Source organism: Acyrthosiphon pisum, chromosome A2 (assembly GCF_005508785.2).
Source record: "Acyrthosiphon pisum isolate AL4f chromosome A2, pea_aphid_22Mar2018_4r6ur, whole genome shotgun sequence".
NCBI classification, from domain to species: Eukaryota; Metazoa; Arthropoda; class Insecta; order Hemiptera; family Aphididae; genus Acyrthosiphon; species Acyrthosiphon pisum.
The window spans coordinates 660,864-673,648 of record NC_042495.1 but is presented as its reverse complement, the minus strand read 5'-3'; the positions used below and the strand labels follow the sequence as shown (position 1 = coordinate 673,648).

Here is a 12,785-nt window from a genome sequence, read left to right as displayed (position 1 = left end):
TATTTTTACTATTAGTATATTTTTTAAATAATTTATTTTATTATTATTTTTATTGAATTCTATACGGCACTACAAATTGTCCTACTATGAAAAGTCGCTTGCGATCAATTTACGTGCAATTAATTGACCGCTATCAATTGTCGCGCTATCAATTATCAGCTATCTATTGACGTATATCCTCGGACTAAGATATACTATATCTTAGTCCGTGCGTATATCCATATACCTACATTATAAATTCGATTTTGATATCAACCGCGAATGTTCAACGGTGCACGAGAAACGTTATGCGAATGCGTATTCGTATATTATTTAATATTTAGGTAGTCTTTTGCAATTGTTTTCTATGCATTATTATTATAACGTATACTGTAGTTATATTAGTTATTATTATGATGACATTATTTTCGTTTTACTGTGTAAAATATTAAAAATTTAATTTTAGGTTTCTCATCATATTAAGTGAAACCATCTTTACCAAAAAATCTCGGAAATTAAGTTACAATTTTTATTTGAAGTTTAACTTTTGACAAAAATGGATATTTAAACGAAAAATAGTAATAATGTTTCCACAGAATAGATTTTAGTTATTTTCTTGTAATGAAAAAAAATATTAATTTAAGCTTTTTAGTTTTCATATTTTTATTTTCCATATACTTACCTTCAAAATAATTAAAAATATATAGACTGTTTTAAGTTTCTATACACGCAATAATGTTTTGACATAAATTCGTTCAACCCAGTGGATTAAGAAAATACTGCATGTAATCATAAACTATTCCTAAAAATACCGGTTTTTTTAAAATTTTTGTTATACTATCACCCCATTACCTTCTAGTTTTTACAAAGTCATAAACAGTTTGTTGTTGTTGTTGTTCGCTGCCGCTATATACAACATGGACGGTTAGCGTTGTATAGGTACCTACATAATATTATTATATACCGTGATAGTTGACCTCTGGCCGCGTGTATACGCGCGCAACGCAATATTTGTTGTCGGCGACGATGCCAGATGGTGGTCCGTTTAAGAACCGTAAAATATAATATTGTTACTTGTTCAGCATTGTATATACAGCGCGCGACTATTGTAAATAAAATATATCTTGTAACACGCGGCTTGCATCTCTGAACTTTCGTAACGTACACGATGACGGTTTGTTTCGCTAGAGGAGACGACAATATAGAGACGTTAACGCGGCCGTTCCGTGTAGATTTCGCTAAACTTGATACGGTCGCAGTGTCGCACTGCTCGTCATATTATACGCTTACGACGATGACACTTGTGGTTATGTGTGTGACGGTCACCACGATTCACGATATAATATTATATATTACATTATAGTCATAAGTTTATATTATGTTATATATATAATGTATGTCGTGGTAGGTACTTGTGTGGTTGAAAACCGCCCGTTTTGATGGTATGTCAATGAAGTGATGGTCGGGTGTTGTCACTGCGTGTTGTTTTCGCTGTTTATTTTTTAACGCTCCAATTGATTCCCATTTTTTTCGTCGTATACATTTTTGTCGTTATATAGCAAGGACGAGTTCGTATTAAATTGTTTTGTTTTTCGTCTGGGTCTGTATATATAAGTTTTTATTTTAAACTATTGTGTAAAATATACTACGCATCTACCTGTATTTTATTATAATACATTGTATATTAGACTTCTATTATAATAGATATATACGTAGTTTAAACGATTTTTTACTTTGTCCTTCAGTAGGGTGAGTATAGGGGTGTTTTATTAGTTATTAGATTTGTAAGTCAATATTCACACGATTTTATAATTTTATAAATTAATTTGAAAAACAAAAGTATTTTTTAATATTATTTAATTAGCCAAATCGTTAGCTTTACAAAAAGTATTCTGTTGCGTTCAATTTCCAAAGACAATTTGTTCGTTTTTGGTTATATTGGTATGCTCGATAAATAAATTCCAATAATATAGAAGAATAACAAATAACAATAATAATAATAACAACGGAATAATAAATATAATAAATAAAAATAACTGTGGTTGGGTGGGTATTATAATGGGCGCGCGCAGTGTTATATTTTTATTTGCTGATCGTCCTAGGGCAATCGTGGCCAAGTTTATACTAAGGTAAGGTAGATTGTTGGTGCTTTGCGTTTGCATTAACATATTATGTCGCATGTCTCCCAATCTAATGGAGTTATCGCATTACTGTGGGACGGCCATATACGGCAATCGGTCGCCAAACACACGATAAACATATTTTGTAATCATTATTTCATATACAATAAACATATATATCCCATTACACGTTTTACCACGACACCGGTCACCGGTGTATATACTCGTAGTCTTACGCATGTACAGATGACGACACGATATCAACCATGTATTATAGATGATACCTACGCCCTCTATATAGGATTTCATTGCCTGTATGGGTGGTTCTTTAACTCCTGTTTTAAGAAATATTTTATTGAATATTTAATTGAAGTCATTAACCAACAAAGTTTTTGAAAAGTATCATATTTTTCTTTTACCTGCAGATCGTTATTACTTTTTTAATAGGCTGCATATTATATTACAATTTCAATTTCATATATTCTGAAGGCGAATATTTTTTTGCTGACAATTTAGTTCTACAAAAACCTAATTACAAACTGATATATTTTATAATTAGTTGTAAATTTATAAGTATTTAAAGGTTGTATGCGTGAAGTGGAGTGGAATAATGGCTCCCACCGGTTTTCCGCAAAATATTTGTCCACTATTCCGCTCGTCTAAACTTTAAAAGCTAATCTATTCTAAAAAAAAATATTCGAAATCCGAAATTCGATATTAAATTTATATTTTGAAATTCTTAGAAAAATATTTTGCTCTGGAATATTACAAAATTAAATATGACGTATCCTTTCACTCAAAAAAGTAAACAATTTGAATTACGAAAAAAAAAATTCCAAACACGTTAATACTTTTTGAAAAAATTAGTGGGAATAACATTTAAAAGATTCGCTATGTATATAATATACGTATTATATATATACTATAGTCAATTGCGAGGTAAATTGTGACAATACGAATTTCGTCATAGTTGCACCTATACATGTACCTACCTATTTTATTAAATCATTTGTTGTTTGGTAATTAGATATTTTTCTGACTAGTTTATTAAATAAATAAATTTAAAAATGAACTACTGAGCTCGATCAGATTTCAAATGTACTTACTTATATTGTAGATATTTTTGCGTACAGAGTTACCTCAGGTATTATAATTCTCTCTCTCTTGTTCACCAGTGGTTGGCTCACATACAGCCGTTTACGAATCAATAATCATCTCCCGTGTGCTAAAACTGAATTAAATATTAAAGTAGACAAAAACAACTTGTTTTTAATTATCGTTTCTAGTAATAAAAATAATAGGTTAGTCACTCAATGTTCGTAAAATATATATTTTTAGTTTTAAACATAAAAATTATTCAATTATTCAAAAATACATTTAAAAGGTCTTACAAAAAATATTGGCACATGTGCACATAAGAGGGTTTAGGTTTTGTATGTCTCATACGAATTTTTATGTTTTCATAATAGCAGATATTTGAAATCCTAACGATTAAAATTTAACTTTACATTGGGAGGGAGGGGATACCAAAACTTAATATTATACGTAAGAGATTTTTCGACGATAATATGTTACCCCCGTCCTTCGACACACATATACATAATATTAGTCTACATTATGAATTTTATTTAGTTTCTACTTAGGAGTTTCAAAAATAAATTATAACCAACACATTTGTTTCTATTCCAGAATCTTGGGTGGATATCACGAGCTGCACATCACCGATATCTTTCCAGAGCGCCGACCGTGTTACTCCAGTGCCATTCATATCGTCCGGTGAAGAATATCTGAGACTGTTGAAAGAGGCACAAAGGGAGAGCAACTCTTCGTCCAGAGTCTTGTCTAAAGAATCGTCCATAAAGGGCAGGTAATAATTGTAGCTTGTAATATTGTACACAGTATATAAATTTGTTTCAGTAGATTATATTTTATCCTTTAATTATAACAGACTGCTTTATTCTTATTTTTCAGTCCAAAATCACCGCCAAACAGTCCAAACAATGAATTGGAAGATGATCTCAGGGGAGTATACATAAATTATTCAAACAGAGTAAGTATTGTCAAATAGAACTTACGAGTAAAAGGTTTAATTATAGTTAATAATATGGAAGGAAATCTAATCTAAAGATTAGAAGCTAAATATAATAGAAACTGTTAAAATATTGTAAAATTCACTTATATTATATTATTAAAATATTGAATACAAATTGTTTATTTGTAATGCCAAAATGATTCACTTTTATAATTAAGTCATGTGTGTTAATTAAATGATTCACAATTACTGCTACTTCAGATAATACAATGGCAACACCTTTATTTTTTTTATCAAGTTACCATGTATAATAAACAATAGGTTTTAAGCGGTTTTTAGAATAGGTATAACATTTTCAGTTTATGATAATTTGAAATCTATTTCATATGTCAATAGGTTATCTACATTCTTTTAGATGGATAGTAATTATTTAAGTTTATAGTTATTAACCCTAAATGGTACCTCTATCAATGATTAACTTGAACATATTGTATAAACTGCATTGTAAGACAATGACTGAAAAAAAAAATCCAAATGGTTTTAGTTTTGATTTAAAATTATAATTGGTTATAAAATATATAATAGTACATGTAATTGCTTTTACAGGGTGGAGAATTGTATAACTTGGATAAAAGTACTGATTGGATTTGGGATTGGAGTAGCCGACCAGACCAGGCACCTCCCAAGTAATTATTTATAATCATATATTGATATATATTACAAATAGGTTAAAGAAATCTGAAATTTTAATCATTTTTTGTAATTATTTAATGTGTATAAGTGGCAATATATACTTTTGTTCATATAATCATATATAGGTAGAAGAAATAAGACGTTTTATATTTCCCCCGTTTGGTTATACTGGTTATAGTAATAACAAAGACAATTAAATCATTTAGAATATTAAGCATTTAATTTATATGTTAAAATGATAAATTTGATCAGAATATGTCATATTTCATCTTTTGTACAATATATATATACATATACATTTAATCGTTAACGTACATTACGTTTAATCGTTCATTTAAAAATGTGAAAAAAAAAATTCAATACATTTATAATAGAATTAAAGATTATGAATTATTAAAAACTGACATTAATTGATTAGTAAACATACATAGGTTCATAAGTGTTTTCATATATTATTTTATTTGTAATATTAAAATTTTCCATTTTAAGACATGGGATTTTTTACTAGACCGCAGGCATTGTGGAAACTTTTGTATAATAAAAAAATTGGTAAATTGTAAATTGCACCAAACAATAAAATTGGTAGATCAAATAGCGGACCACTACGGTTTTCATTTCAAAATGACTATTTGCATCTACTCACTATTTAAAAATTGTATATTTAATTTATGGTTAAAATGATAATATTTTAATCATTTTGTGAATTTTTAATAACCACTTATTTTTTTTTCCCATAGAAACTGGAAATTCATTCATCCCAAGAAAAAGACATACAGTATGCGCAATGCCAAGGTTGGTAAAGACGGCCTCTTTTCCAAAGAAGTTTTGTACACATTGTTCCTGACCAATATTTTATCCATACTGCTGGGAGCTGGCGTTGGGTATGGGACTTTATTATAATATTATAATTTTTGTAGGATCATTTAATTTATGAAAAAACTTTATATTTAGTGCCTGGCTATGTAAACGAGGCGGTATTATGATGTCCAGAGTGGTTTTGGAATGATCAGTCTGCGGAACGAAACATTATATGCACATGCACAAAAAAAAACAAGAATAAATGGTGTCAATTCATTGTCTTTTTTAAGTCTGAAACTCAAAAATGCATGTTACATTATTTTCAAAAACAACCCTCAAAATATTCCTTTTTGTAATATTATATTTATGATGTAGCTTAAGTTTTTATAATATGTAAGATGGCTATTATTAATTTGACACATTAGATTAGGAAATATGTCTAATATTTACTATTATAATATACAATTTAATCAACAAAAAGTTTTCGGATACATTTTGTTAGGTACTCTTGATTATATTGATCCTTTTAAATTTCTCTTATTATCAATATAAACTTAAAAAATTAGTATCTCTGGCCTCTGGTCGAAATAAAAGTCATGTACATACTTAAATAATTTAATATTATTATTGTTGTTAAATATAACAATCACAAAAATAAAAAAATTGACTTTATTCTTATATAAATATTATTGAACAATATTTAAGTTTCTCTTAATAAACTAAAATTTTAAATTATTAATCAAACCAGTAAGCTTTAAACTCTGAGGAAAAAATAAGGAGGGGACCATCATTTTTGAATTAAATTAAACAAAAGGTATAAATACAAACTTATACCAACTATGTAAGAATATAATTTTAGTACCGTTGTGATAAGTCTGTTTTTTTATTGTTTATTATAATTTTTTTTATATAAAATATATATATATTATCTTCTTTATGATATTTTGTTTATATCAAACTTAAATGAACACAGTTTTGTTTGTATGTTTTGTAATAATTAAGTTAGATTTTCTATTCTTACATTAGCCAGTACACTTCATTGTCGTCAATGTGTCACTTTGTAAGGTAACCTCATGTTCAATGAGGACCTGGCTCATCCTTTTGTGTTACCCAAATGACAAGCTCATTTTGTGGTTATTAAATACTTTTTTATTATTTATTAGTAGCTTAATGTAACATTAAGTTAATATAGATAACAGCTTAAAAAAAAAATTAACTTTGTGTAACGTATTTACCTATCACATTTTTATAAGAATATATATTTCCATATTAATTGTAAATTATATTACCTACATGTATGGTTTTTTTTTTTCAATAAACATGAAAATATCAATTCCTTGTTTTTTCTCTTAGTTATATTCTTATGTTATTTTAAATACTTTACATATTATTTTATTTTATATTTTAATTTCAACTATTTTTAATCTATTCAATTTTGTTGTGTTTTAAGTTTTTTGTTACAAACAAATTGTAAGTTCTAATTATAGTTTTAAACTCAAATATTTGTTAAACGCTACATGGGGAGTCGGGTATGAAACCAGCTTCCCCTATTGACGTTTGCTTACTTCCAATTAATTCAATATGCATATTACTATAGTTACGAATCATTAAATTTAACCTAACAAAAATGCTACGTATAAAACTGTTTTAAGTTTAAAAAATATTTTGTTTTAAAAAAAGAATTATCATTTTTGTAGATATATTATCGATTGTACTACTATAAAAGTACAACTTTAGTACTACTATTGACTATTGAGGGAAGGGTTGATTGATATTCTAGTTACAAAGGTAGTCACTTATACAGTTACTTTTTTAGCTTCTATTAACGATCAAATGTTATGATAAGTGTTGTGGTCTAGTAGCTCATTCATAACAAACAATAGTGATTTCTTAAACTTTCTGAAACATGATGATGAAGTCCCCTCGCATAGGAATGAAAAACACAATATATTAAATGTTAGATTTATAGAACGTGAAGTTGTCTTACAAACTTACAACTTAGCTAGTGTTAGAATCCATGTTAAGAGATTATCCACAAGATGTTTGGAATACTTAATAAAATATTAATAGATATTTTACTATACTCATTGATGATGCCAACAAATTTTATATGTGCTGTACCGCTACGTTACTAACATGCGATCTCCTATTGTTAATCTGTAATTATTTTCAATATTGTTTTATTAATTGAGATAAAAATTAACTAAAATTGTAGGTTTTGATAAGAACTACTCATTAGAAATTTTGTATAATAATTTCAGCCTTCGTTGTAGAAACTGAACATTTTATCGGGATTATCTATACAAATATATAGCTATCTTAATATCTTTATGTTTTTAAAATACCTGTTGGTAATTGACTTAAATGCTTCCATAACACGGATATAGTATTTATATCCGTGTTCTATACTGACCATGCCAAATACCCATGTTCTTCTAAATTGTATTCACACAATCACTCATATAATATTATGAATTATGATTAATGATTAATGAATAATAGGATTGAAATCAATGTGCAAGATGAAAAAAAGTTTAACAATTGTCTGGGTTACTAATTACTAATTATAATAATTATGTATCCAATACATTTTTACTTTCTAAATATACTATTAAAAATGTATTATTCAAAAAAGGAAACTTAAATAAAATAATGATAAAAAATAGTAAAAAATCATTTTTTTTCTTCAGTATTGTTTTTAAGTGACAATGTTATATAAAAAGAATATTTTTATTTTAATGAGATTTATGTTGATACCTAATTAAATTGGTAAAACCAAGCCTGTGCACAAATTAGTAAAAAGGTTAAAGTCAAGTTAATTTTAACTTTTAATTTAACTCTTTTACTTTAGTTTTCATTAACTTAATTTTTAGTTTAACTTATTTTTATTGATATGAACTTAATAAATAATGAGTTACTTTTAATCAAATCCAAGTTACGTTAATTTATAACTATAATACAATTATTAATGATGATACATATTGCAATTGCATAAATATATCTTACTAAAATGGAAAATAAAAGCCAGTAAGTGCAGTGGGGCATGTCAGCGGTGTTGCAGGTGTAAGAATTTGTCCATCGTCCCTTCAGTCCTTGAACAAGATAGTGTATTATTAGAGTTTGAATTTGAATTCAATGATTCCATTAGATAAAAAAACGATTCTGAGCGGAGTGTCATTGTAACAGTTTTAAGCGGTTATTTTAAAATTATATTTGTTTCTATGGTGATAGACAAAGCGTTAAAAATAAAATAGCTTAGCAATAGGGTATTTTGGTGGTTTTTCCCGGGGCATTAAAAAACTATTACAAAAAATGACCTTTTTAAGTACCAATATACCATCTTTATCCAATTTACTAAAAAATAAGATACTATATGTTGAAATCTAAGTACTCCTGGTAGAAATTTTGTTTAAAGTATGAAAAAAAAACATTGTAAAACCACTAGCCTTCTTGCTCCGTTCAGAATCTCAAAATAAAAATCTTAATTTAATAATTATTTCACTAACCAGAATTTTTTAACAAAAATAACTTGAATAAATACATACATACAATATACCATAGTAGACAGTAGTGTAGTACTGTGCCATACCATGGCATAATGGCATATTTTAATAATAATAATATTAATAATGCATAATATAGCATGTTTATACAAATAAATTTTAATATGAATTCTAAATATAATATACCTAGGTCCTAGGTACAATTGTACAAATATACAATTCTCATGAACATATAAAATATTTTCTTCATAATTTTTAGGTTTTATATTGAAAAAAATAAAATAAATATCTTGACATAAGTTAATTGTAAGTTACCATATAACTTTTAACATAACAGAGTTAAAAAAAAATAGGATACCTAACTATTAACTTTGAACTTTTTAAAATGTTGTCTATCAACTTAACTTTACTCAATTAAAAATTATCATTAACTTGCCCAGGCTTGGGTTAACTATATAACATAATAAACATAATTATATGGGTAAGCAATAATTTTACAATTTGACACCTCTCAATAGTCAAGCCCGGATTAAGGGGGGGCAGGGGGCCCATGGCCCCCAGGCTTCGATAATTAGAATTTATTTAGGGGCCTCTGGTTTATCCATTACTTTTTTCATTGTAGGCTATATAACACTGCCTAAATCATCTAAAAAAAATAGATGATTATTTAGCTAGAAAAAAAGATTGTAAATTATAATTTATAAATAAAATTATACATTATTCATTATTTATTGCTATATACTTAATATCTATCTATCGTGAAGTGACCGGCCAACGTCACATGAAAGTATATACCAAAAATGATGAAGAAATACCCTTTAAAGATTGAATATAACTCTTTTATTTTTTTAGTTATGGGCAATTAACTATTTTTTTTATCAAAGCCATGCGTATCACGCATTTGTTTATGTTTCTTCAAAACTTTTCAACATTTCGACGTAAGTTTATTTTTATTTTAAATCTTTTTAATTGTCCTATCAACTAACATACGCAATTAAACCAGAAATATGCTCATCTGAATAGCAGACACTTCCGAATAACGACACAATTTAAGGGACCAAGAGTGTTCGGTATTCAGAGTTTTCAATGTAAGTATAATACATTAATACTTCATAGTTTATAGTGGCAACCAAGGAGAAAGTGCCACGGTTATTCGCTCGTGAGTGCCTACCCCCATCCACTGTATACAATGTGGACTGTGAACCTCTATAATTGAGTGTTGCGGGTGCCCTCCTTTTCAGTGGTCCATATGAATGCAATGCTTTCTCAGCGCAATCGGTTTTTTTTTATCTAACTGTGTTTTCTCGTTGCTCAAGTTTGTTGTTGGTGTACTACGGTGTACGATCATATTATACTAATTATTCAATTGAATTTATTTCCACCAATAATTTATAAAAATAATAGCATTTTCAATGGACTTTTTTTTTTACTTTGTCAATGTAGTTAAAGACAAAAAATAAGCAAAATATAGACTTGTCAGGTGTGGGGTTCGAACCCACGCTCCCGTTTGGGAACCAGAGCTTAAATCTGGCGCCTTAGACCGCTCGGCCAACCTGACTATACGCTTCAGGGTATAAAACATTGATATTGTATCAATATATTTAGTTTCCGAGTGGAGCAATAAATATATAGATTTAATGATTCTACAATGATGAGTTTTTTTTTTGGGTGTGTTTAAGATAAGTAGTCGAAATAATGCTTTGATTTTCAACTTCAGTAACTTATTCGACGGGCCAGTGAATCTAGTTGGTGCATTCGGAAAGACAGGAGGTTAAAATTCCTATTAGTTTTCAAAAGCGCTTGGAAAAACTTAAAAAAAAAACTATGGAAATATGAAATTTTTACCCAAATTTGGTTAGAAAAATAAAATATCTGTACCTAGACTAAAACATTTAACATATATATTTTTTTCGGTGTGTTAAATATTAAAATACGTTTAGAAACCTTAAATTTAGCATGCTCTCAGAGTGAGCTTTCATAGTTTTCTAACTTATTTTTCTTCACCAGGCCAACAGGCAGCAACTTACTTTTTAGCAGAGTGGCAGACTCGACAAAAATCAAACTTCTCGATTGTTCTCTTTCCAGGCTGACCATTTAATAGGCAATTATTACATCCCAATGTTATTACTTATTACCGATGATTGATGGGGAAATAATCACCAGAGTTATTAAGCATTAATAGCACTTTATGTAAAAATCATCAATTATAAGTACAAACATTTTTTTGTTTTAGATTTTTAGAGCACATCTGGCATTTTTTTATACACATCTGCATATTTGTCTTTCCTTTTTTTATAGCTAAGATCCTACGACTTATTTTAATGAATATGTCGCATCCACAAAGTGAAATCACTCATTTCATGAATTGGATATCCAGATAGTGAGATTAGTCCAGATCGTGGACGAATTTTGACGAAAATACATTATATGGACATTACCTATTTTGTGTAATTGTTGTAAAACAAAATATTATTACATTATAAATATTTTTATTTTATTTTTCACGATTGATTATGACATTGACTGTTACATATAATAGCATACTTTTCAATATCAATTAAGATAATAATGTTTTAATATTGATCTATATTATAAAATATGGTTTCCTTAAAGGATGTTTCAGTAGTGAATGTTTGAAAAAAATCAACAACTCAATTTCTCACTACTGATGAAATTAATAAAAATGTTGAATTTTCGTTGCAAAAAATGATTAAAAAAATTTTAGGAGGGCAAGGATTTTTGTCTTGTACGTGTAAGGCAAAAACTCCTTGCCAATCAAGTAAGTGAGCATGTTTTAAAAATAATATGCTATGTAACAGTCGATGTCATAATCAATCGTCATGTAAAAATAAATAAATGTCTAAACTCAATTGATAAATTATTTATATAATAAAATATAATAGGTATACGTATAATGATGGTTTATGAAAAATATAATAAAAATATTTGTAATGTAATATGATGTAATTGGTATATTTTTGTTTATAAAGTAATATAAAAAGTATGGCTATAATACTATAATGATATAGTATAATTATTTATTGCTAAATAACATAACAATTTTGTTTTACAAGTTTCAACAGTGGCGCAACCAGGATTTATTCAATGGGGGGGGGGGGGGGGTCCAAAAAATTTATTTAACTACTGTTTTTCTGTCCTTTTCCTGAGTATATACATACATTTCATTTCTTAATAAACACAATTTGCCGAGTTTAAGACCAATAAAAAAAAAACACACAATTATATTATTTACATTTTAGATTCTGAGTGGAAAGATAACTGATAAATGTATTAATTTTACAATGATGTGTTTTTTTTTTAATTTTTAAATTTTTTTTTGTGTCTGACATCACCTTTTAAGACAGTAAAAGTGCTTGGATTTTCTTCAACAGTTTCTTTTCTAATAGGAAAGTGAATCTAGTTGGTACTTTGGGGGGTCAAAAGTAAAAATTTCCCAGTAGTTTTCAAAAGCACAGTGAAAAACAAAATAAAAATTAAGGAAAAACGGAAATTTTTACGCAAAATCTGTTTTCGAGAAAATTGATTTTGGTTTTTGGTGCAACTCTTAAACAAATTACCGTAGGCACATGAAATGTTGACTAAATGTTAATATTTTCTATTTTCTATACACCATACAATTTGAAAATATTTGACTTATTT

General features: G+C 27.8%; 1 protein-coding gene and 1 non-coding gene across 2 annotated transcripts in view; one reads left to right on the top strand and one right to left on the bottom strand.

Annotated features, from left to right (window-relative positions):
* The window catches only part of LOC100160611 (BCL2/adenovirus E1B 19 kDa protein-interacting protein 3), a 23,932-nt gene extending 16,688 nt beyond the window's left edge, over nt 1-7,244 (top strand). The window contains exons 2-6 of the mRNA XM_001951458.5: nt 3,789-3,966; nt 4,071-4,149; nt 4,738-4,817; nt 5,562-5,705; nt 5,776-7,244. Of these exons, the coding sequence (XP_001951493.1) occupies nt 3,789-3,966; nt 4,071-4,149; nt 4,738-4,817; nt 5,562-5,705; nt 5,776-5,830 (536 nt within the window). The 3' untranslated portion in view covers nt 5,831-7,244. The remainder of the gene's footprint in view (nt 1-3,788; nt 3,967-4,070; nt 4,150-4,737; nt 4,818-5,561; nt 5,706-5,775) is intronic.
* Nucleotides 7,245-10,599: 3,355 nt separating this feature from the next.
* On the bottom strand, nt 10,600-10,683 carry TRNAL-UAA. The gene has a single exon. It is a non-coding gene; the product is annotated as a tRNA-Leu (tRNA).
* Nucleotides 10,684-12,785: the final 2,102 nt, after the last annotated feature.